The sequence below is a fragment of the Brassica napus genome, chromosome C5 (genome assembly GCF_020379485.1).
Source record: "Brassica napus cultivar Da-Ae chromosome C5, Da-Ae, whole genome shotgun sequence".
Lineage (NCBI taxonomy): Eukaryota > Viridiplantae > Streptophyta > Magnoliopsida > Brassicales > Brassicaceae > Brassica > Brassica napus.
The window spans coordinates 2,978,933-3,005,251 of NC_063448.1; the positions used below are offsets into that span (position 1 = coordinate 2,978,933).

The 26,319-nt window shown below is 36.7% G+C and overlaps 5 protein-coding genes and 1 pseudogene across 5 annotated transcripts; 4 read left to right on the forward strand and 2 right to left on the reverse strand.

The window, feature by feature from the left end:
• The first annotated feature begins 12,487 nt into the window (after positions 1-12,487).
• On the forward strand, positions 12,488-15,185 carry LOC125587425 (annotated as a pseudogene).
• A 130-nt stretch (positions 15,186-15,315) lies between these two features.
• Positions 15,316-15,994, reverse strand: LOC106411788 (histone H4). Its single transcript, XM_013852610.3, has 2 exons — positions 15,951-15,994; positions 15,316-15,865 (listed from the first exon to the last, which is right to left on the reverse strand). The coding sequence occupies exon 2, from the start codon at positions 15,829-15,831 to the stop codon at positions 15,520-15,522; it is 312 nt and encodes a 103-aa protein (XP_013708064.1). The 5' UTR covers positions 15,832-15,865; positions 15,951-15,994; the 3' UTR covers positions 15,316-15,519.
• A 193-nt stretch (positions 15,995-16,187) lies between these two features.
• LOC106412031 (39S ribosomal protein L47, mitochondrial) lies at positions 16,188-17,454 on the forward strand. The gene is made up of 4 exons (XM_013852922.3): positions 16,188-16,320; positions 16,452-16,652; positions 16,824-16,981; positions 17,119-17,454. The coding sequence occupies exons 2-4, from the start codon at positions 16,484-16,486 to the stop codon at positions 17,224-17,226; spliced, it is 435 nt and encodes a 144-aa protein (XP_013708376.1). The 5' UTR covers positions 16,188-16,320; positions 16,452-16,483; the 3' UTR covers positions 17,227-17,454.
• A 544-nt stretch (positions 17,455-17,998) lies between these two features.
• LOC106416003 (neuroguidin) lies at positions 17,999-20,500 on the forward strand. The gene is made up of 9 exons (XM_013856824.3): positions 17,999-18,137; positions 18,535-18,610; positions 18,811-18,898; positions 19,155-19,334; positions 19,414-19,587; positions 19,665-19,829; positions 19,924-20,075; positions 20,145-20,265; positions 20,347-20,500. The coding sequence occupies exons 2-9, from the start codon at positions 18,564-18,566 to the stop codon at positions 20,356-20,358; spliced, it is 939 nt and encodes a 312-aa protein (XP_013712278.2). The 5' UTR covers positions 17,999-18,137; positions 18,535-18,563; the 3' UTR covers positions 20,359-20,500.
• A 125-nt stretch (positions 20,501-20,625) lies between these two features.
• Positions 20,626-23,323, forward strand: LOC106416000. Its single transcript, XM_013856822.3, has 4 exons — positions 20,626-21,173; positions 21,258-21,660; positions 22,290-22,835; positions 23,057-23,323. The coding sequence occupies exons 1-4, from the start codon at positions 20,626-20,628 to the stop codon at positions 23,171-23,173; spliced, it is 1,614 nt and encodes a 537-aa protein (XP_013712276.2). The 3' UTR covers positions 23,174-23,323.
• A 34-nt stretch (positions 23,324-23,357) lies between these two features.
• On the reverse strand, positions 23,358-25,670 carry LOC106416001 (probable serine/threonine-protein kinase PBL5). The gene is made up of 5 exons (XM_013856823.3): positions 25,350-25,670; positions 24,787-25,034; positions 24,511-24,700; positions 24,043-24,434; positions 23,358-23,878 (listed from the first exon to the last, which is right to left on the reverse strand). The coding sequence occupies exons 1-5, from the start codon at positions 25,489-25,491 to the stop codon at positions 23,576-23,578; spliced, it is 1,275 nt and encodes a 424-aa protein (XP_013712277.1). The 5' UTR covers positions 25,492-25,670; the 3' UTR covers positions 23,358-23,575.
• Positions 25,671-26,319: the final 649 nt, after the last annotated feature.

Consider the following 26,319-nt stretch of genomic DNA (forward strand, 5'->3'; position numbering starts at 1 on the left):
AAACCTTATATATTTTATTTTTCTTATATGTTAGATTTTTTCTTATATGTTATATTTTGAATTTTGTAAAATGACTTTAAATTACAAAAATGTAAGTTTTCCTTAACCAAACAACTAAAAACATTAAAATAACATGTATCAATTTGATGGTTGATCTCAAACTTTTCAAAACCATGTAGATAATAAATGTCAAAATAATTCAACTAGGGAAACAATATTGTTCAAATTTTTCAAAAATATGTTCGGTGGAAAATAATAAAGTTTTTGTGTCATAATTTGTTTAATGTTCAATCTGATCAACCCATAATATATTAATCATAGTTTAGTTCCACCATTTTTAATAAAAAATGATCCGGTCCAACTAGGGGTGTTAAATCCGGATATCGGTTCGGTTTCGGTTCGATATTTTCGGTTTTTTTGATATTTTGATTTATGAAAAATAGCTACCATATTAAAACCATATTTACTTTAGTTTGTTTTGGTTTATATACCGTCGGTTTTCGGTTTATTCGGTTTAATATCAAAATACCAAAATACCATAAATTTGTTTTAAAAAAAAGTATTCTATGGATTTTATTTATATTATTAGATATTAGTTTTTATATAACATGAAGATATTTCGGTTTTTACTATTTAAAATATTTAGCAAACATATTAAGTTAATAATTATAATAGTTTTTACATAATAGAAATTAGTAATCCATAATAATATAAATAACTAAATCTAAACACTCATATTTGTTAACAAAAGGGTAAACATTATGTTTTATTAAATTTGATAAAAATAAAACATAACTTTTAACTTAAAACAAAATATTAAGTTACTAAAAACAACGTTTCAATATAAAATCAAATTAATAAAATAAATTATGTATATATTCTTAATTATCTTATAAAATTTACATATAATTTTACTACTATATTTTAAATGATCGGTTTATTCGGTTTAATCGGTTTATATACCAAACCATATCCATATACCGCGGTTTTCAAAAATGACATCCATTCGGTATATTTGGTATTACCAAGTCCAAACCACTTTCTCTAATTCGGTTCGGTTCGGTTTTAATTGGTTCGATTTTGCCGGATTGAACACCCCTAGGTCCGTCCATCGGAAATAAATTATATAATAACAACAAAAAAATATTATATATGTATAAATAAAATAATTAAATATATAAAAAAATTATCTGATAAAACTCATGTATAAAACCAAGGTTCCTAATAGTTGATACGCATAAGAAAAAAATAATAATTCAATCATTTGTGAATTGCCATTACATGAATAATTTTTAACATAGCCATTAAATCAAGTTCTAATAAAAGATCACAGAAAAAAATATAGTTCCACCCAAGTGATGATAGCGATCATGAAGTTCTTTTTAGACACTATCCTCTGTTTTGGAAGTCTGATTTTCCGATGATCCATTTGTTTTCTCTGTAACATGTCATCGATACAAAAAATATTGTATTAGCAATTCATCAAATAAGTAAGTAATCTATATAGAATGTGAACCATAAGTTACCTTGTCCAAGACTTTGAGCCTTTTTTGTTTTGTGCTTCTGATAAAAGAAGTACAAAACACCGAGACAATGATGATAATGGTAACCACAATTGCTGCGATTATGATTCCGACAAGGGCTGAAGCACCCAGTGATCCTCTTTTACTCTTATGTTTTTTTTTTTCTTTTTTTTTTTTAAGAAACAAATTTTATTCATCCCAATAAACGGGTTCAGATCCGGTTACAAGATCAATTTGAACAAAAGCTCCCGAGTCAATGTATTACAACCTAGTTTCGCCCACCCACTAGACCCGGCACATTCCGCTAAGCCATTTTTAAAATCTTAAGGAATCGGTTACCGTTCTCTACCATCGACGATGACCACAGGACCGTGAGGTTCTCCTCGTTGCCTCGGATGCCGGGAACTCCCGTGTCGTCTCTGGAGTAGCTGGCTCCCAATGAACTCCTCGAGCTTATAACCGTCACTGATCGATGAAGTGCTAGACGAGCACAAAGATGAAATAACTCTTACCAAGAGACACCACCTCCATTGCCGCCACGAACCGTGCAAGAAATCGGGTTGATGCCATCACCACATCCTGTCAAAAAGCCTCCATCACCTGCAAGTAAAGTCAAGCCCACTGCCGCAAAGAACGAAAGGAACAAAGCGACACTCGGACGCGAGCTATAACAATCTGTTGACCCGAGACGACCAATGACTCCCGAGAATCGCCTCAACAAATCTGGTTATCGAGAACCGAGAGACCGTTTACTTGACTGTGAAAACCGAACTTCGGAGTCAAACGAAGCGATTTGACAATGAAACACCAAGAGGCTGCTCCGGAAAGGAAAATGCCACTTCCAAACCAGAAACCATCCAGGAGATATCTTATGTTTTTTCTTCTTTGAACCTGCAGTTTAATTTGTATAGTTAGTGTACTAAATAAAACGCTTAAGAATATCTCCAGTGAAATAAAATAAAATTGTTTAGGTTTTAGAAAAAAAAAATCATTACTCTTGGATGAAGTTCTCTTAGAAGCTTTATTCACAGCCACTTTTGAGCCAGGGAATAGAGCTTGAAAACTTCGAGCTTTCACTAGATCTTCAACATCAAGCATCGACGATCCTTGCTGACTCGAGACCATAGAATATGATTCAACATCGTCTTGTTTGCACAAAGAGAAAGAATATCTATTTGTTAAAAGTTGTACGTAAACATATGAGACAAAGTGGCTAGGTCGGATTCGAGGTCTTCTTTCTTACTTAAGCAAAACATCTCTTGTGGAACGAGAATAACCAGAAGTTAGAGATATGGAAACGAGTACGAGGAGGACGGTGAGAAGAACATTGGAACCCACTGGAGTTGTCACCTTGTGTGATTCTCTTTGTTTATGATTCTTTGTTCTGAATACAATAAGCTTAGTTCTCTATTTATAGAGTTGTAATCTTAAACAATAATAGTAAATTGCTATTTCCTAATCTTCTTATTTGCATTTTCTTCATGATTTCCTTTTTGTTTGTTTTTCTATTTTCTTGATTTTCCCTTTTACTTGATATTTCCTTTTTCTTCTACATAAAACGGATCTACTCCAATACTCCCTCTAGATTCCAAAAGTATGCATACATCCTCCTCTGTTAGTGAGTACTGAGTGTCCATGAGAACAACAATAAGTTATCTGGAAATAAAAATCCAAAATGAAACTTTAAACTAAGCCAGAACAAGGGATCGTTTCTGCATAGTTTTCAGGGTAACAGTACGCATGACAGCACCTGAGAGAGCCAAAAATAGGACCTGTTCAATTACTATGAATTAAGAAGATGAAGGGAAGTACCTAACTGAAGAAGCTCAAGAAGTCAAGAAGGATCGGAAGGTGGAGAAGATATCGGAAAACAAAAATATATTATTTTCCCGTCGTCAGTTTTGTCTATTTTATTTCGAACCAGCGACAAAGAAAAGAGCAGTTTAAAGTGATGTTTTTGTCCCTATATAGCTGGTCATTTAATTTTAGGGTTGACTAGTAAATAAGCAAGTTCGCAGTAGTCTTGTCACTTTGTAAAATTTAAATCTAAAGTCATATTTGGCGCAAACGAAATATTTTAAAATATAATAAGAAACAATTGATATTCACTCTTTTTATCAAAAAAAATGATAGAGGTTTTGTCTTGTGTGTGCAATAAATAATTAAATGCAACTTGAAATATTAAAACTTTTATATATATGTTATTTAGTTGGATGCTCCTGAAAATTTATATGTACATGTTTAAGTTGATACTCTTTAGATCAATTTCACTATCAAACTTACTATTTTTTTTGTTAATCAGTATTGTTGAGTTTAAAAACTCATGTTTAAAACCAAGATTCATAAAGTTGATATGCTTAAGAAAAAAGAAGAGGAAAAAATAATTCAATCATTTGCGAATGCCATTACATGAATATTTTTGAACATAGCCATTAAATGATCATGTTATCTAACAGAAAGATCAAAGAAAAAAATATGTAGTTCCACCGAAGTGATGACAGCGATCATGAAGTTCGTTTATACAATAATATCCTCTGTTTTGGAAGTCTGATTTTCGGATGATGCATTTGTTTTCTCTGTATCATTTCGTCAATACAGAAAAATAATGTATTAGCAAGTCATCAAATAAGTAAGTAATCTATATAGAATGTGAATTATAAGTTACCTTGTCCAAGACTTTGAGCCTTTTTTGTTTTGTGCTTCACATAGAAAAAATATATAACACAGATGATGATAATAGTAACCACAATTGCTGCTATTATGATTCCAACAACGGCTGAAACATCCAGTGATCCTACTTTGCTCTTATGTTTTCTCTTCTTTGAACCTACAATTTAATTTGTATAGTTAGTGTACTAAACAAAACCTTACGAATATTCAATAGAATAAAAATTAAATGAACCAAATTTGAATACCACTACTCTTGGAAGCTTTATTCACAGCCACTTTTGAGCCAGCGAATATAACTTGAAGACTTCGAGCTTTCACTAGACCTTCAAGATCAAGCATCGATGATCCTTGCCGACTCGTGGTCATAGAAAATGATTCAACATCGTCTTGTCTATTCAGAGAGAAACAATATATATTTGTTAATTGTTGTACGTAAGCATACGAGACAAGTGAAAGATAGGTCTTCTTCTTACTTAAACAAGACATCTCTTGTGGGATGAGAATAACAGGACGCTAGAGAGAGGGAAGCGAGTACGAGGAGCACGGTAATAAGAAGATTGTAAGCCATTAGAGTTGTGTTTTGCCAATGTGGAAAATATACGAAGAGATATGGAAGAACACTTTGATTATATATAGTCATTTCTCTATGAGCATATTTGGCGTCTGGTCAGTTATTTTATTAATCAACTTGTAATGATTAATACTCAGATAGTTTAGATGTGCGTTGTGGACCAATAGGTGGGCTGTCTATTTTTTCCTTTGATCTTTTGGCCGTCTGCGTTTGACTAGCATAATAGAGACAATAAGTAGGGCAATTTTATTTTTTTAACTCATCAAAGTAGCCATAACATGTACATATGATTTATCATCAACATTGATCATTGACAATCCTTCCTCACTCACTCGTAGCCATAAACATATGATTCATCATCATATTTCCTAAACAAAGAGAAAGCGAAACAAATATGTTTGTAATTGTAATTGGAGATATATATATATATATATATATATATTAAAGAAGCGAGTGTAGGATTTACAGCATCTCTTGTGGAAAGATAATATGCGGTAGTCACATAGACAGAAACGAGAACGAGGAGGACGATGAAAGTTAGAAGCCATTAAAGTCGTCGCCTTAAATTGTCCACGTGGAAAAATACACGAACAAATGTGGAAGAAGACTTTGCTCACTACCAGAAAACATAATCTTAACGAGCGCGGTTTTCCTCGTGAGTTCGTCGTAAAAGAGGCTTTACGACGAATTAGCGAGAAACCACGTTTGCTCGTTACTCATCCGTCGTAACACATATTTCCTCGCTAATTCGTCGTAACTTAGCGAGAAATATATTTCGTCGTAAAAACGAAGTAGATCATTTCGTCGTAAAGACCACGTCAATATTCCACGTAAGGAGGTCGCTATATTTCCTCGTAAATACCTCGAAACGAGTTCCTCGTAAACTACTCGTAAATACCTTGAAAATGTTTCCTCTCAAAATACACGTAACGACCACGAAAGTATTTCCTCGTAAAATACTCGTTTATCTTTCCTCGTTATTTCCTCGTAAATGTTTTCTCGTAAAATACTCGTTTATTATTTCTCGTCTTTTCCTCGTAAGGTTTCCACGTAAATAGGTCGTACATTAGCTACGAATTTACTTCGTTTTTATTATTTTACAGAATTTAAAAATATAAATAAAAAAATAATTAAAATTATTTAATTTATTAATAAAATTATAATTTAAAATAAAAATAAATCAATACGAAAATATTTTATATATAAATAAATTTTGAATTTATAATACAACAACCAGAAAAAAAAACTAAGGGTCGTTCATCGTCTGGTAGAATTCATCACTCCTCCTCGTAACATCCGCCTCGTTATGTACGTCGGATGACTCGCCTCGAATGGGATGTTGTTGTCGCTTGTTCCTCAACATGGACTCTTATTCCGGATTTGTGGCTGCTATAACGTCCAAGAAGCCCTCGACTCCACCCATACGAGATTTTGTCGCGGCCAACTCGTTACGCAGCTCAGTGACTTCATCATCCCGTCGCTGACCATAAGACGATGTCGCTCTCGGAACATCGTTGACGGAACCAATCCCCAAAGTCCGTCCTTTTTTTTAGGGACAACCTTAAAAACAAAAAATAAATATTGTTAGTAAAAATTTAAAGTTATATTAAATGAATAATAAAAAATTAAAATTTTTGAAAATTTACCTCCTCGTAAATCTTATCCACTTCAAGTGTGGATAAGGTGACGGGTAATCCATCGGTAGACTGCTCGGTCAGCTGGGTCTGGCGGTCTTCAACCCGAGCAACCACATCGTTGTAGATTTGCTTGGACTTGCCATCTACAAATACGCCCGCCTTGTTCTTGTGGGTCCTCTCGTAAAGTTCCATAAGAACGGGAGATGTCCCGTCTCTTTGGCCTAAAAGCATTTAAGAAAGGTAGAATAAATATATATATATTAAAAAATTTATTTAATAAAATGTTTAATTACCCGTAGTGTGAAGCATCGGCCCGTTTCCGTGCTCATCGACCGTGTTACGGGAGTTAGAGCAAGCCTGGGCGATTCTAATGGAATCAGGAAGGCGCCAATAACGGATGAGGTCATCCCACACATCTGTGGTAAGCTCAGCGGGTTTGCCACGCTCATACCCCTTCACAATCCACTCACCCTTCCAGTTGGAGACCGTGTCCAACAAGCGAACTTTCGCCTTTGCGTTAAACTTCTTAGTCACCCCCAAGGCCCAATTATATTTTTGCTGTTGGAAAAAATAAATTAACAATTAGTTTTTTAGAAAGTATATATATAAATCATGAAAAAATTAAAGTATATATAATTAATTAATAGAAACTTACAGCGTACATTTTGAACCACGTCTTTCTGACGTAGTGAGGCGTCTTACTCCAGTTCGGATGTGCCATGGACAAGTAACATTTGATCGTGTCAGTTACGTCTGATGCAAGACATCCGTCAACCCCCCACCTAGAAAATACAAATTTAAAATATAAATTATTTTTTAATGTTATAAAAGAATTTTAAACGAATTAAAAAAAAATTAATGCAACATACCACAAAGTTTCGTCCGGTCGGTCGGGGTCGATGACTGGTAAACCTTCTCTGCCTGGCAGACAGAGAATGTCCTCTACAGTGTACTGCGAGTAAGGAGCACTCGGAGGCACCATCAAATCGGGATGAATATCGGCGGCCATCGGAGGTGCCATCGGAGGAGGCACAGGAGGAGGCATCGTCGGATGAGCCATCGGGGAAGGCACATGAGGAGACGATGGTGCACTAGAAGAAGTAGACGCAGAGACTCTCTGAGTGTACTGAGTCTCGGGGACAGTCTCCTGACCCGAAGAACCGGGGGCTGAAGAAGAGGCCGGGTCTAAACGACTACCCGGCTCACCGAAGATCTCTCTGTAATGGGCAGTAAGTCTTCCTTTTCGAACCTGAAAAAAAAATTAGATTTTTAAAATTAACATCAACAGTATATTTCCCAACATTATCCACCTAATGAACACTAAATAACATAAAATCCGTAAACCTATCTAAATTCCCTATACTAACCACCTAATCTATCCTAAACTAACCAAATTAGACTGGCCACAATGAATATTGTCTCCCTGACATTCCGAACGGAGTAAATCCATCTGTGCATAGTCCGAGATACACATTCCGGCTATTGCTAGCGAAATCCGGATGTACTTTGTTGAAATGTTTCCAGGCTCTTGCATCTGATGGATGAGTCATCTCACCATCCGTCTGAGTATGCTCGGCATGCCATCTCATCTTTCCAGTAGTCTGCTCTGATTTATACAATCTTTTCAATCTGTCTGTAATTGGTAGGTACCACATCCTTTGGTACGGTACCCTATTACGTCTCCGTCCTTGCGGCTTGAATCGTGGCTTCTTGCAGAATCGACATTCTTCTAGCTTCTCATCATCTCCCCAATAGATCATGCAATTGTCGATGCAAACATCTATCATCTCCGAAGGCAACCCAAAACTATAAACCAGTTTCTGAATCTCATAATAAGAATCAACAGACACATTGTCTTCCGGCAAATACTCTTTAAACAAGTCCGCCCATTCGTTCATGCAACTTTCAGGTAGATTGTGATCAGTTTTAATATTCATCATTCTAGCAGCTAACGACAATTTAGAGAGACATTCTCTGCAACCACTGTAAAGTGGTTGATTCGCCGCGTTTAACATTTCGTAAGACTTTTTTGCATCAATATTAGGTTCTTCATCTTCATCATGAGCTACGAATGCATCAGCTACCATATCATGAACCCTATCATAATCTATCATCTCCTCCTGATGGTAACTATGTTCATTATGCAAATGATGATCAACCGGTTCTTTTTCCTGAAAATTGCTATTACTACTATTAGCTTCATTCTGATCATAATTAAAACATTCTCCATGTTGAAACCAGATATAGTAATTTGGCGTGAAACCTCTATTTATTAAATGCTTCCAAACATTTTCACGGTTTGCCAGTTTCGAATTGTTGCATTTCCGACAAGGACAGAACATCTTACCACTTTCTTGGGCGAGCGGTGGTGAATCTGCTTGATGCATAAATGTCTCCAGACCCGCAAGGTATTCTTTCGTCACTTTCCCGTTAGCATCTCTATGCATATACATCCACTTCCGCAACTTGTAAATAGTCCCGGAGCCAGCCATTTTTTTTTCTTTCACGTTTTTTGTTGTTGGTGTGTTTAAAATGATGTTCAAACATCCATATTTATAGGAAATTTCGAATCTGGTAGTTGTAATTTTCCTATGAATTTACGACGAAAATTAATTAGGTGGCAAAAAAAAACGTGTAACACCTACAAAGTTGGTGGATACAAAATTTCCTCGATAAATACACGTAAAATATTTCCTCGTAAATAACACGCAAAGTTTACGTCGTATTTACGAGGAAATAGTTTTTCCTCGTAAAATACTCGTCAAATTACATCCACTTTACGACGAAACACTTTTGTCGTTACGTTACGAGGAAATAACGATGACTTTAGTTTTTCACGTAGGTTCCTCGTAAAATCGACGTAAATTTACGAGAATTGTTTTTCTTCGTTAAGCATGTGTTTTATTGTAGTGGCTCTAGGTAATAATTAAGTTCTCTATTTACGACATATTGGCGTCTGGTCTTTTATTAATTAACTTGTATAATACTCAGCACTATGATAATATATGATGATTAAATTTGTTATTTTGAAAATAAAAAGATATTAAATCTGTTTAATTTGGATATTAGTTTGTTTTTGGTTGGTTTTTTCGGGGTTTAATGTGGTCCAATTAGATAACTACATTTAAATCCATTATTTTTTTGCATTGCTGGTATTGTCTTAAAATTACATAAGGATGAACTTATATGACTTACTTAAGAGAGAGAGTGTTATATAAGAATATACATACAAAATCTCAAATAAACTAATTCATAATTTTAAACAAATTTTCTTCTTCGATATAATACAATTTTGTAATATAATAATGTACAACTATCCCAAAATATTAAGTCATATCAATTTTTATCTATAATCCAAAAAAACATGTGCTTTCGATTATTAGTTTTCATAGACCATCTAATAATACATCATCCCATTAAAAACATGGTTAAAAATCTTATTTTAAATGAATTCTATTATTACTTTTCATTCTAATGTTATACACTATATTTTATGCTCATCATCTACAATATTCAGATATTAATTATTAAAATGAGTTAGCATATATCATAAAGCATATTATATCATGTCATCTTACATTATATAGTTTCAAATATTTACAAAATGAAATTTGATAAGAACATTTTTGCAAATCATATGTTAAAACAAAATTATATATATTACCTTAACTTAATTTTTATAAAAATTATTATAATAAAAATCATTTAAGATAAATTTAAAACTATTAAAACCCCCACAAATATATTCTATTTAATCAGCTAGAAAATTTACCAAGTAAATCTTAAGCCATATCACTTTAACAAATGTAACCCTTATAAAATACACATAAAATATAATGAGAGAGTAGGTCTGGGCATTTAGGTATTTGGGTCGGTTCCTTTCTATTTGGGTTATTTGGGTCCTAAACATTTGGATCCAAAGAGATATTTGAAATTTTTTTGATTTGGGTTTAGGTCGGTTCTTTTCATGTTCGGGCCAGTTCGGAATCATAATTCAAATACATATAAAATACATGTAATATTTGGGTACGTAGCATGTCTAGGTCGGTTCAGATATTTAAGATTTGAAAAGATTAGAAGTATCCGAAAACATGAAACATGATTTGAAACTTGAAAATATCCAAAAACCAAAAAATACCCAAAATATATTCAAATACCCAAAAAAATCTGAAATGCTTCCCGAAATATACCGAGGAACCAAAAAATACCCAAACTTTTGACTGAATACCCGAAATATATTTTTAACAGTTTGAAATTTTACCTGAAAACTGAAAGTATAACTATAAACTCAAACCAAAAAAAAAAAAGAATATCCGCAATACCGAAAACATATATGAAACACCCAAATATGCCTAACATACATAAAACATTTTATGTAATTTGGATCCCGGTCGGATCTTGGGTAGGTATGTATTGAACCAAGATCCGCTGGTCCAAAACAAATACCCACCATGTACATTTCCCTGGATTTGAGTAAATGTCTAAGCTAGAGAGAGAGAGATATTGGGGGTTGCCTAATTCACAAATTATATAATTTTAAACAAATTTTCTTCTTCGATATAATACAATTTTGTTATATAATAATGTACAACTATCCCAAAAATATTAAGTCTCTTCAATTTTTGTCTATAATCCAAAAAAAAAACCGCGGTTTCCATTATATAAGGATGAATTATATGAATGGAAGAAAGGAGTCTTATATAGGTTTACAAAACCTAATTCATTGGAGCATAGATCTCGTGTAATACGAATTTAATAGCATATATTTTGACATTGCTGAGCATTCTAATATATATATATATATGTTGCCGTAAATTAAAAATGTCAAATATATGCTATTTACTATAATTAAATTACCTTGGCAATCACTAGAGCTGTTCAATATGGTAAAACCGAACCGAATCGAAATAGACAATATGGTTTGGTTTTGGTATATACCATATAAACCGAATGAATATAATTTTATAAAAATCGTAGAATTTAGATATGGTTTGGTATATAACCGATTAAACCGAATAAACCGAACAAAACCGATTAAAAGTAGAAACATGTAAATATGTATCTATTTTATAACAATACATGAAAATCTATTTGTTATATAAGTTAAATTTGTGTTAATAACTATTACAATAATGTTATAGTAATAAAGAACCTTATATAATTTGTAAAACACTTGAACTATAATTAAATAACAATATATCGCAATTCAGACATCTTATTTTCTAAGTCTTTTTTTTGTATCTTTTTGCTTTATTTTAGTATTCACTAAATTAATATGAAGATGATAAATTTGATGGAAAATAATTAATGAAAAATTTTCACAACTTTTTTTTATCTATAAACAAACAAAGTTTCGTGTTCAATCGAAAAAACATGACTTTAATGAACACTAAATATGGAAGAGTGGAAAAACTTTTCTTTCATGTTTCTGTTTTGTTTCATATTTTTATTTTTAAAATTTCAGGCTCTGATTTTAATTATAGATTTGATGATTTTATTTGATGGTAGAAGCATTTTTACGTTTTTGTTCATTTATTTGAACATGTAATATATTTTTAATAAATGACTCTGTTGACAATATGACTCTAAAATTCATTTTATATGATCTCAAACTAAATAATTATGTTTTTTGGTATAAAACCGAATAAACCGAAAACCGACGGTATATAAACCGAACCGAACCAAAGTAAATATAGATTTAGAATGGTAGTTATATTTTACTAATCGAAATACCAAAAACCAAAAAAAAACCGAACCTAAACCGAACCGATATCCTGATTGAACACCCCTAGCAATCACTCACAATAATTAAATATCTACCAAACAATCATAGATGGTTTACTTCGGTTTGTGTTTATTGATTAGTAGTGGTTTAATATTCTTAACCACTGCATCTCAAAATAATTTTTGTATATCACTCCTTCGTCCTTATCGTTATAGCTTAATGAAAACATGTACGTGCATGAATTACATTCTAAAATCATGCGCTCCAAGTTTATGTAATTGAAACAGACCAAACTCATCCATTAACAAAAACGTACGTGTATAAATTAACAAACACGTGTGTGTGCATGAATTAACAAACGTACGTTAACTTTGACCATCCTCATTGATGCTTTGCTTCTTATATGATGCTATGTAACCCAATATATAACGGAACTGCAGGGTCTTCTCTGACATTCCGTAAGCTTGCATACTGTGTGTAGCAGATATCAAATTGATACCAACCGGTGATTTTTAAGACCGGTGATTTTTTCGTTGCCGATATCAACTTGATACAGACCAGCTACGATATTCTATGCTCCATTGTTAGATTATCAACCTCGCATATCATCAACTTCTTGCTTAACAACGCATCCTCTTCGTGTCTGGTTTAGGATTCTTAGCAACGACATCTGGTTTAGAAGTCGTAGCTACGCATAACTTCTTGCTTAACAGCCCATCCTCTTCGTATCCAGTTTAGGAGTCTTAGTTTCATTATTTTGCTTAACAGTAGACAATAAATATCTAATTTTTAATTTATGATCATGTCCGTATGGATGTATGTTATTTTAGTTGAAATTTTAATGAGACCATATTATGAAATTTTTGCAGGGTGCTGTTGAGAATGTATTGAAAAGGAGTACACATATTCAGTTACTTGATGGTTCCACTCCAGAACTTGACCAATACTCAAGGGATCTTATTTTACAAAGTCTGCATGATATGTCCATGGGTGCATTAAGATGTCTCGGATTTGCGTACTCGGATGTTCCATCAGATTTTGCTACTTATGATGGCAGCGAAGACCATCCAGCTCACCAGCAACTTCTCAACCCATCCAATTATTCTTCTATTGAGTCCAATCTAACATTCGTTGGATTTGTTGGTCTAAGGGTGAGTTGCAGGTCACCATTATATTTTTCTGGTTCCTTCTTGGCTTCCTTTTGGTGATTATTCATGCTCTAACTTTTCAATGTGTGAAGGATCCTCCGAGGAAAGAGGTGCGTCAAGCCATTGCAGACTGCAGAACAGCAGGTATCCGAGTCATGGTCATTACCGGAGACAACAAGAGCACTGCCGTGAAATTGGAGTATTTGAAGCAGGCGAAGATCTCCTTCAAGAAGCTTGATTGGGAAAGAATTTATGGATGTTCAACAGAAGAATCATCTGAGACAGACATGAGGGCTCTTGTTCTCGAGGGCTGAACCAAAGCACAAACAAGAGATTGTGAGGTTACTCAAAGAAGATGGATAAGTGGTTGCCATGACTGGAGATGGAGTCAATGATGCTCATGCACTGAAGTTGGCTGATATTGGTGTGGCTATGGGCATTTCCGGCACAGAGGTATAATCTCTCTTCTCTCTCATTTGCAACAACCAGATGATTATGGTTGTATCAGCTCTGGGGTTATGTTTGCAGGTAGCAAAGGAGGCATCTGACATGGTGTTAGCAGATGATAATTTCAGCACGATTGTTGCAGCTGTTGGTGAAGGCAGGTCCATCGACAACAACATGAAGGCTTTCATCAGGTGAGTCTTCTATTGTTACATTTGCATGTCTTCCTTGTAACATCTATTGATCAAATCAATCTGAATGTGATGAATAAAAAGGTATATGATCTCTTCCAACATCGGTGAGGTTGCATCGATATTCTTGACGGCTGCTCTTGGAATCCCAGAAGGCATGATCCCAGTTCAGCTTCTGTGGGTGACGGACGGTCCTCCAGCTACGGGTTTGGGATTCAATCCTCCTGACAAGGATTTATGAAGAAGCCTCCTCACAGAAGTGATGACTCACTTATCACTCCCTGGATCCTCTTCCGATATATGGTATGCAAAATTATTTTGTTCATTTTCTGTGGCTTTTTCTAACTCTAGACTGATAATGGATAATCTACCTATAGGTGATTGGTATGTATGTAGGAGTATTCATCATATGGTACACACACAGCAGCTTCATGGGCATAGACTTGAGCCAAGACGGTCACAGCCTAGTAAGCTACTCACAGCTAGCTAACTGGGGCCAGTGCTCTTCATGGGAAGGCTTCAAAGTCTCTCCTTTCACAGCTGGCTCTCAGACATTCTCCTTCGACTCAAACCCGTGCGAGTATTTCCATCAGGGGAAAATAAAAGCATCCACACTCTCCCTCTCGGTGCTGGTGGCCATAGAAATGTTCAACTCCCTTAACGCACTCTCAGAGGACGGCAGCCTTGTGACGATGCCGCCGTGGGTGAATCCGTGGCTGCTCTTGGCAATGGCGGTGTCCTTTGGGCTACACTTTGTGATACTGTACGTGCCGTTCTTGGCTCAGGTGTTTGGGATAGTGCCGCTGAAATTGAACGAGTGGCTGCTGGTGTTGGATGTGTCTCTTCCGGTGATACTGATAGACGAAGTTCTAAAGTTTGTGGGAAGGTTGACGAGTGGCTACTGTTACTCAACTCGCACTTCATCCGCTAAGCAGAAGACTGGAGTAAGAAGAAAAAGAATGATTATTTAGACTTAGTTTTTAGCTGAAAAAAAAAAATCACTTTGTTAATTATCTCTCATTTCGTTTGTTGCTTCATTTGATAAAACATGCTTCTTATTTGTTGCATATGGACGTGTGTTTTTCAACACGAAAGCTCGAAATTGAAAGATGTATGTTTCAGCATCATCAAAGACTAAAGTGCTGCTTTTTACTTGTGCAATCTAATAGTAGATCAATTTGGTTATTCTTTGGAATAGCTGGACGGGTGATTTGATTTCAGGTTAAACTCAGATCAAAGATCATAGTAATGCTTATTTTACATAGAGGTACAGTTGCACATCACCTTCCACTAGAATTGAAATCAACAGATTATAGTTGACACTAGAACAAACTAGAAAATGTGCTGCATTCCATATGGTTATTTATAACAGATGATATGTAATAGAAGTTTTTGAAGAAACCATATTGTTCAATCTAACTTTCATTGAAGATTTTTATCAGCTAAAAGTTTAGCTACAGTAAGGAAACATTGCTAACGACCATCACAAAAGGCAAAAACAACAATAGCTAACATCATGGATTTACTTAATACTAATCAAATTCAAAACGCAGACAACAGAAACAAGATATTCCCAGATTTTAGAAACCCTAATCCCCATCTCCGTCGATTTAACCGCCAAAACCGTAGAGAGTGCGTCCTTGCCTCTTCAAAGCATAAACCACATCCATGGCGGTGACAGTCTTCCTCCTCGCGTGCTCGGTGTAGGTGACAGCGTCGCGGATGACATTCTCGAGGAAGATCTTGAGGACTCCTCTGGTCTCCTCGTAGATCAAACCGCTAATACGCTTGACGCCACCTCGACGAGCAAGACGACGAATGGCAGGCTTGGTGATACCTTGGATGTTATCCCTAAGCACCTTCCTGTGCCTCTTGGCTCCTCCCTTTCCCAATCCTTTTCCTCCCTTTCCTCTTCCTGACATCTCCTCACAAAGTTTCTGTAGAGATTCTAAATATCTGAAAGAACAAAATCAAACGAAATTCATCAGTAATCAAGTTCAATTTTAGCCTCAGTTAATCGACCTGTTGAAGAAGACGATACCCTGTAGATTGATAGGAGACGGCGAGAGGATATCAAATAAGATTTGATGGATTGTACAGGTCCGGTGAAGGTCTGTATATATAGTTAGAGACGATCCGCGTGCGTTTCTTTACGGCCGTCGATTATTTGATCTGGCGGCTGTTACATCGTTGACAGTAAATAGACGGATCGATGACGTGGTATTTTGCAATTAGAGAAATAAAGAAAACTAGCCTACCTTATTGGGCCTGTAAAAGCTCATGAATTACCCAAAGTTAGTACTGGGCCTCAGATATCCATCCACGTGAACCTGTAACCTCGAGAAAGGGTTTTGATTGATCTTTACTTTCTCTGTAGCCGTGATCGTCGCCGTCCCCGTTTTCATTCTCCGGTGAGTTCGTATCTCTTCTGATTGACGTCCATTGTGTAAAAAAATTCGTCATTTTATTAGTAGTTTATAGTTATAACCAATCTGATTACGCATCTCGTTTTCTGATTATTGTTGTTAATGATCTTTGGTAGGTCGGATTATATAACCGGGAGCTGTTGTCACCATGTTTCTCACGAGATTTATCGGGAGGAGATTCTTAGCGGTGGCTGCTTCCACGAGATCGGAGTCCACTACTGCAGCAGCTGCCTCGACTGTTAAGATTGCGAAAAACCCTCTCGAGGAGTTCTTTGAGTTCGACAGAAGCCAGGACGAAGACAAACCTGTTGTCTACGGTGCGTTTCATATGTCATTTCGTTTTGGGAGAGATTATTCTCAAGTGTATAGATTAATGCTTGTCTGGTGGTGCTATGAAATTAACAAATGTGATATGTTTTAGAGCTGAGTAATCTGCTAAGCGATGATTGATTATATTAGATTAAGGATTGCTTATTTTGGTGTGTTAGGTCGAGGTTGGAAAGCTTCAGAACTGAGGCTCAAGTCATGGGATGATCTTCAGAAGCTGTGGTACGTTCTTCTCAAAGAGAAAAACATGTTGATGACTCAGCGTCAGATGCTTCAAGCTCAGAACATGATGTTTCCCAACCCTGAACGCATTCCGAAGGTGACAATTAAGCCTCAGTTCCATTTGAGTTGTTGACGTTATTGATGAATGTTCTGAATGGAAATATGAATCTTTCTTAGAGAAAATGGTTGTGTATTTCTCTGTTCATGATCAAAATTGTATGCATGTCAATATAGGTGAGGAGATCAATGTGCCGCATAAAGCATGTGCTGACAGAGAGAGCGATTGAAGAACCGGATCCCAGAAGATCAGCCGAGATGAAGAGAATGGTCAATGCTATGTGATCAATCCCCTTGTGCTTCTTTTCGCAACCGATTAGAGTCGGTGTTTGGGTCTTAGTCCAATGATTGTGACTGTTGTCCGGTTGTTAAAATGTTTGTTCGGGTATATGCACGTACGTTTTCTATAAAACCGTGGTTGGTGTTTATTTCAGCAAACATGTTGGTCAGTTGATTCTGAGCTCTTGTCTTCCAATATAATCGAGTGGGAAAATAAAATGTTGTTTTCATCTATTGTTACACCTTACTACCTTAGGAGGCAATAAGTTTATGTGGAGCTGAAGATCCGGTGAAAACTAGGTATGGGATTTTAAATCGAACCGAACCAGTTGAACCAAACTAAAGTTTTGGTTAGTTCGGTGAGAAGTTTGATTCGATTCGGCAGGTTTATGGAAAAGAATTGGTTTTCCGGTTTGATTCGATAAATTGTTAACCAAATTTTTAATCGAACTAACTAACTGAATTAAACAAAATGTTTAACCGAACTAATTCGATTAACCAAAATTTCGGTTAGTTTCAGTAAAATTTGGAATATCCAAATACCTAAGGAAACTGAACTTTTTCCGATTTAATTCAACGAAATTTTGGTAGACCTGAACTTCCCGAATCAGCCTACCTAGTGAAAACAGTAGGTTGCACACAAAAAAGAAAATGAAAACAGTATAAAATTATGCTTGTCCTCTTATATCAGTAAGCAAAACAGTATATGAGCTGGGCCCAAAATAAGCCCATATCTTACCTTTAATTTTGTATCGGGCCCTTAAATATTCATTGGACAAAAGCCTCTTACAGTCTTCATAAACCCTTGTCCCAGCAAAAGAGTTTCTGTGTTGATTTTCCTTCTCAGTGTTGCCGTGACCTTTTCTACCGTCGCCCTTCTGCGGCCGTGACCGTCTCCATCAAGCTCTCTAACTCCTGTGAGTTCGTACTTCTTCTTCGTGTCTGTTCCTCTGTGAGATAGCTGCTCTCGTTGTGTCTAAAACCACCGCTTCCTCTGGCCCTGGGGTCAAATTAATCGTGGTCACTGAAAGATATTTGTGAAACTTTCATCAGTTTTAATTAGCGTTTCTTTATTGTGAATGTTGGATTCTGTCAAGTAGTAGTAGACATTATTTGTAGACATTACTTAAGTTTTTTATTACATACTCTTGTGTTGTTAGAGTTGTTTGTTCTTTGCCAAATCTCTGTCTATAGAAGTTTAATTATTTTCCGTACTCACCAATTGATTTAATGTGTATGTTTATCTGATGGTATGTTTAGTTTTCTAGGGCTACTTTCTCTGAACATTTAGTTTATCGTTTTTTTTGTTCGCAGTGTCATCTTCTAGCTGTTTCTCTGCAAGTATGATGGAGGAGATTAAAAAACCGGGCCTTGTCGAAACAATAAATAGGTGAGTTATGCTTATTCCATGATACAAAAGATCACAAAAACATTTGTTTCTTCTAGCCAGAAGGAAATAAGTTGACTAAGCAATGAATCAATCACCACAGTTCTCACACCGAGCAGAAAAAAAAATGATCTTCTGTGTTTAGATGTGATATGCTTCACGTTTGCTTACTGGTCTCGTTTTGTTATTTTGACGGGTCTCAGAGAAGCTCCACAGCTAGCAACACTGCTGAGAGAAATGAAGGAAGGTCTAGATGTGGTTAGGAGCAAAGTTGAGGCTCTCACTGCAAAGGTACCAAGCCTTGTATTTGCAGCATCTTATAACATTATTTGTTTCCTCTGTGAGGAGTAGTTTCAGTTTGGTATAAGAAGTATCGATAGCTTTAATTTTCTCCTTTTTTTTAAGGATTTAACCAAACTATTGTCTCTCATTACTTGCATCTGCTATTTTACCCTTCAGACAAGAGACACAATGTCTCTCAGACTTATTTCATGTTTCACTACATACTGATTTTCTTGTTTTTTTTTTTGTTTTGCAAATTATATAGGTAAAAGCAGACAGTTATCCGACAGCGGATGGGATGAGTTACCTCGAGGCAAAGCATCTGTTACTTCTAAGCTATTGCCAGTGTCTCGTGTATTATCTGCTAAGGAAGGCAAAAGGCTTCTCTATCGACGGCCATCCTGTTGTGAGGAGCCTTATTGAGATACGAATGTTTCTAGAAAAGGTTTGCCTTCTCTTCTTTACTTGTCAACAAGACATAGAGTCAATATAATTTATCTCAATTTTGTACTTCTTTGGAATAGATTCGTCCCATAGACAAAAAGCTTCAGTACCAAATTCAGAAGCTCACCACAGCCGGTGCGTCTGTTGCTGAACAAACCCTCTCTGAGGGAAAGGAAACCGAAAAATCTGAAGACGTTTCTAATTATAAGCCCAAGCCAGACTTGCTTGCTGACAAAATGGAGGATGAACCAATGGTAAGCCTTATTATCCACTCTGAAGAAATGTACTGAATGTTCTTTTTCATTAATTGTTTTTACCTTTTTAAATTCAGGATGGAGTTTATCGGCCTCCTAAGTTTGCTCCTATGTCTATGGATGACAAGACGTCAAAACAAGAGAGAGACGCTGCTAGAAAAGAAAAGCACTTTTTGAGACAAGCCACTGAGAATACTTACATGAAAGATGTGTTGGACGAGCTCGAGGACAGGCCTGAAGAGGTGGGTTTAGAAGGAAATTTTACTTTGCAGTTGAAATGAGTAGCGGTTTTAATTTGATGTTGTAGCTTAAATGAGTGTGAATAATATTGAACAGATCAGAGACTGGCATGGTGCTGAGAGCAAGGAACAGAGGAAGTTCATAGCACAGTATGAAAGGCAACAAGAGGTTGAAGAAGAACTCTTTGCCCGAGCACCTCGCACTAAGGAGGATAAGAAGAGAGAGAAGCGCTTGAAGTCACGCAGTGGGTACGTTTATTTGCTTTTCGGTTTTCAACTGAGGTGATGTTTTGATCAATCTTTGTGAGATGCACGCAGGTTGCATGGACTTACCGAGAGTTTTGACGACGAGTTCAAGTTCTTGGATGAAGACGGTGAAAAGCCATCAAGCTTTGGTGGCAGCGGCCGTAAAAGTGGAGGAAGATCCAAGAGAAGAAAGGTATATGTCATTTTCTTTTTTATTTATTCGTCAGTCTCTAATGCGGTTTAACAATGTCTTTGTTCATTGTTTTTTTCGCAGACGAGGCATTGATATGGAAGGATACAACCATAGACTCATCATGTTGTTGCTACACTGTCGTTTTGCTTTGTGATTGTATTGAGATTTTTGTTTAATGTGAAGAACACACGGTCAAAGTGCACTTGCAGTAATATTCGGAAGACCTTTTCTCTAATGCTAAATTTAGCTCATCTCATCAAAAACTTCGTTTTCATTTAGATAAGTGATGTAACAAAAAAATCTGATTTGAGTTAAAATAAAAAAAACAAAAGTTGCATCAGTCTCTCTTTCCCATTTGCCATGGGAAACAGCTCAAGCTCCAACACGAATCTAAGCAACCCTAAGAACAGACTTCTAGAAGAACATCACCACCACGACAAGCTCAAAACTCACAGCCCCACTTCTCGTGTCTCTTTCCTCCGATCTCCACTGCCATGGCTTTTCATGTTCCTCTTCTTCCTCCCGTTGATTCTCATCTCCACCACAGGAGGAGGCGGACGCAAGACGTGCAGCCCCACCTATCCTCACCTCTCCATCAAAGACCAAACAAACTCTTCCTCTGTCCTCAAAGACCCTGAGGAACAGGAAGAAGAAGAAGACGACGATGTGCCTCCACGTGTACCTTCTCTTTACCCTCGCCGGCCAAGGATGTTCAACACGACGCTCGATCACGTCGTGTTCGGTATCGCCGCGTCTTCCGTTCTGTGGGAGACGAGGAAAGAGTACATCAAGTCATGGTGGCGACCTGGCAAGACACGTGGCGTCGTCTGGATCGACAAGAGAGTCCGAACTTACCGTAACGAACCACTTCCTCTGATCAGAATCTCACAGGACACCTCACGTTTCCGGTGCTTGCTCCTCACTCTACATTTTATAAACCTAACGTGTGTGACAAGAAAACCTAATTTCAAATTTTTTTGGTGTTTCTTTAGGTACACGCATCCGGTGGGAGACAGATCAGCGGTGAGGATATCAAGAGTAGTGACGGAGACGCTAAGATTAGGGCTTAAAGGAGTACGGTGGTTTGTGATGGGTGACGATGATACGGTCTTTGTGGTGGACAATGTGGTTAATGTCCTCTCAAAGTACGACCACACTCAGTTCTACTACGTTGGTAGCTCATCGGAGGCTCATGTTCAGAACATCTTCTTCTCATACTCCATGGCGTTTGGTGGGGGTGGATTCGCCATTAGCTACGCTTTGGCCGTTGAGCTCTCGAAAATGCAGGACCGTTGTATTCAACGGTACCCTGGTCTTTACGGTAGTGACGATCGCATCCAAGCTTGTATGACCGAGCTCGGTGTACCACTAACCAAAGAGCCTGGCTTCCACCAGGTAAAGATTATATTTAGTCTCTTCTCCTTTTTAGAGTGTGATTGGTTACATAATGAACTAAAAGAGTGGAAATGAAATGTATGAAAAATAAATTTTTCAATTTCACAAAAGGTAGAGGGGGAGACTAACTATACTGTTTTCTTTTTTTTTTTTAGAGTAAATGAACTGAAATAAATTTTCACTTAATTGATTGAAATCAGGTAAAAAAGATGAAATAAATTTCTATCTATTTTATTTTATTCTAACTATGCCATACAGTCACACCCTTTATTAAGAGTTGTGTCCGATCGAATGTTAGTATGAAAATTGGTCTTTTCATGTGCAAGGGGAACAGTCCAATTTTTAAAAAAAAAATTACAAAAATTTAATTTTAGAAAATAAAATAAATATAGAATAGGATCTGAAAGTTTATATTTTAGACATATTTCTAATTTAAAGGTTTATGATCTCAAAATAAATGTTACAGACATATATATATTTTGAAGATATTAATTTTAAAATTACATTATTAATTCATTAAATGTACAGTGAATTTTTTTTTGTACAAAAGTTAAAAATAATTTGAGACTGTTACTGTTGCCTGTTGGTATGGCTTCCTGTCTGAATGTTCCCTTAATGTATGTATGCAGTATGATGTTTACGGGGACCTGTTGGGGCTATTAGGAGCCCATCCAGTGGCTCCTTTGGTGACACTCCACCACATCGACGTAGTGCAGCCTATATTCCCTAAGATGAAACGCTCACGTGCCCTCAGACACCTCATGTCATCGGCAGAACTCGACTCAGCCAGCATATTCCAGCAGTCCATCTGCTACGACCAGAGCCGGTTCTGGTCCATCTCTGTATCATGGGGCTTCTCCGTCCAGATAATCCGAGGCATCATTTCACCTCGCGAGCTTGAGATGCCTTCGAGAACGTTCCTCAACTGGTTCCGCAGGGCTGACTACATCGGCTACGCGTTCAACACGAGGCCCGTGTCGAGACATCCGTGTCAGAGACCGTTTGTGTTTTACGTAAACTCGGCTAAGTACGATGAAGGACGTCGCCAAGTGATTGGATACTATAACTTGGACAAGACGAGACGGTTCCCTGGATGCAGATGGAGGTTGGATTCGCCTGGAAAGATCGATTCCGTCGTCGTTTTGAAGCGACCTGATCCACTCCGATGGCACAAGGTAGGTCCAAAACTTCATTTCCACATGAATTTATATCAGTTTCAGTCATATACCGGTTTGGTTTAGGCTAGTCCAAACCGGTTATTGATTTTAATTTCTAAACCATAGCTAGTAGAAATTACTGGTTTTCTTCAACATAAATTATTGAAAAAGAACCGGGTGGTTTAAGCCTATGAACCGTTTTAGCTAACGTGTTTAAGATGATACCATTATGTTTGCAGTCACCGAGGAGAGATTGTTGCAGAGTGTTGCCGAGCCGGAGAAACACAACGATGTATATTTGGGTTGGAAACTGCGCAGACGGAGAGATCAGTGAGCTCGAACATCCTAAGCAGTAACACTCGGAATTGAAAACATTATGTATTTCTTCAAAAGAATTTTGCAGCTTTCTTGAAAACATTATGTATTAGTTCACAACAACTTTCATCTTTAAAACTACGGATTTCACTATTTTCTTTTAATAGCATATACTTTGGATTGTTCAAGTATATTTACAGCGTTTGCCATTTCATCATCATGGTGTAAACTGAAAATATATGTTTATATATATATGTCCCGAAACAAAATGGTTTTGTTCTAAAGAAAAAGGAAGCTGAGTCAAAGATGTACATCCACGAAGAGATGTTAAAAATGTGACTTGGTTTGTTTTTTTATATTATATATAACATCCACCCATTATATCTTGGTGAATCCAAAAAAACTAGATTTGATTTTTTGTTTTTTTTTTAACCATTTTCTTCCTACGAAGACCCATCAGATTCGGCTTCTTTGACTAGATCCGGTCTCTTCTCTTCACCATCTCTGCGAAAAGAACCGTTCCTTCTCCTGCTGCTGCTAGGACTATTCGGATCGTATTTGGAAGAAGCTAAGAAGTTGAGAGCCAACACTACGTCTGATACGACAGGTCTCATGCTCGGCTGCTCTTGTACGCACATCGCTGAGATCGCAAGCGCTTGATACAATCCTCTCACAGGGTATTGTCCTTGAAGCAATGGATCAACCATCTTCGGAAAGTTCCTCCTGTCTTTAAACAACGGTCGTGCCTGTAAGGAAAACAGAACAATATGAGTGTTGTTGCGACCCCAATAAAATTGGAGGGAAATTTTTTTAGAGTATTTTTTTCATAAATTACAATAATATTTTAGTTATATATTAAGACTCGAGTCAAAAATATTTCCGACAATCTTTGAGAGACAGAAGAACATACCCATCCGACCAAGTTTTGATCTTTACGCGCTTTTGTATTATCAATAGCCTTCCTTCCAGTGATAAGCTCCAGAAGCACTACTCCAAAGCTGTATATGTCCGATTTAAACGTGAGCTGACCCGTCATAGCGTAGTCAGGAGCACAGTATCCGTACGTTCCCATAACTCTCGTTGAGACGTGAGTTTTATCCCCGCTTGGTCCGACTTTAGCCAGCCCAAAGTCTGATAGTTTCGGTTGATAGTCTTCACCAAGCAAGATATTCGAACATTTGAGATCACGGTAGATCACAGGAGGTTTCATTCTATCGTGCAGATACTCTAGACCTCTCGCTGCACCAGCTGCTATTTTCATCCGTGTGTTCCAATCAAGTGGCTTTTTACCAGAAGGGAGATCTACAAAACAGTTAAAAAAAAAACAATATAGAAAATTCAAATAACCAACAAATCAAGTTAACGGCTCAAAGCATACCGTGTAGATGGTCTTCAAGAGATCCTAGCGGCATGTACTCATAGACCAACAGTCTCTGATCACCTTCAGCGCAAAACCCAATAAGCTTCACGAGATTGGGATGGTCAGCGAGACTTAGTGTCAACACCTCGACCACAAACTCCCTGATTCCTTGAGCACCGTTACGGTCAAGTTGCTTGATTGCAACAACCTAAGCCATAACGAATTTTCACCATACTATTCAAAACTCTGATCAAGGGAAGTTTTTATTATCAACACTAGTGCTAAAGTAAGTACCTGATCAAGTTTCTCTAAAGTTCCCTTGTACACTTTTCCAAAACCTCCTTCGCCAAGAAAACAATCGGACCTAAAGTTCCCAGTGGCAGATGCAAGCTCTTGGAATGTAAAAGTCTGTGCTTTCTTCCCTGTGGCTTGGTCGTTTAAATTCAAACCCTTGACGTCAAGAGCTAACTGATCCTCCTTCTCCTTAACAACAACAACTGCATCGTTATTTACATCTCGATATGGACTGACTTTTGTCGAATCTACAAACACATGACAAAATAATCAAATTAATTATCTTGCGACTTAACCATAAATAAACACGGCAATAAAATAAAACAACTGAAGATTCGATTACAAATAGGCAACAACAACAACAATAAAAACACAAACTTCGACATGTGTCTCATTTAGGACAAGACAAAACCTAACTCGAACGAAAGAAATCTCACTTATATGGCAAACAGTACACATGCATCAATCAAAATTCTCCCGAGAGAGAATCAAATTAACCACCCTAAATGTAACTGAGACAGATAACTTTGAGCAACGATTAACGGTAGAAAATCACTCTGTACCTGAACAGGATTGAGTCTGATCGTCTCTCTTATCGCTTGTACCACCGACGGTCTTCTTGTTTTTCACAGTATCGCTGTTGTATTTATCTTTGTTGGGCTCCGATCGTTTGCTCGATCTCTTACCGCATCCGAAACAACCCATAAAAAGCAATTCTCTTGTTCTTCTATTGATCTTACTCTTACTCTTCCTCGTCGGAGAATCAGAAACACAGACAAAAAAAAAAACTCAAACACGGGAAAAATTAAAACAGAGAAGAATGAAGAATTGCGAAAAAGGAAGGAGAGAGAGAGCTTTTAGTGACAAACAGAGAAAGCTTCATTCTTTTGTCTTTTTGATTTATTTATCGTAATAAGATAAAACGTATAATTATCCTCTACGGCAAGGTCTATCGTACGCTAAAACATTCTTCTAATGAAACGCCACGTCTAGAAAAATGTTTTCTTCTCGAAGCGACCGTATAAGGAGGCGCCACGTAAGAGATGTAAATATACTAGGCATGGTCAACTTTGAGTTTGTCATCTTACGACCGGCTGATCGAAACAGGCACCGTCGATCCTACGTGGCGGCTGGTTAATGGAGCTATGGATTTGGGGTGATTGATTTATGTCACTTATTTGATTAATATTTGCTGGGACCAGCTCGTGTGATACTGGTCATTCTATTCTATAGTGCTTTCAATCTTATTCATCCACAGTTTAACTGTTTTTTTAGTCAAAAATCGAACTAGTGGTTTCAATTAACTTTAAAATTTTATTTAATCATATCGAAACTGAGTGAATTAAACTTTTTTTCTTTCAAATGTGTATTAATTTATTTATGGATGATAGAACATTTTTGTAATATCTGTCAACTATCGGCTATCGCCTTACGGGTGACGTCGGTGTATAGACAATGGCCAAATTACTCACCGTTTGATTTATTTTTTTTAAGGAGGTGAGAAACAAAATGACGTCAGAGAGGGTCCCACGT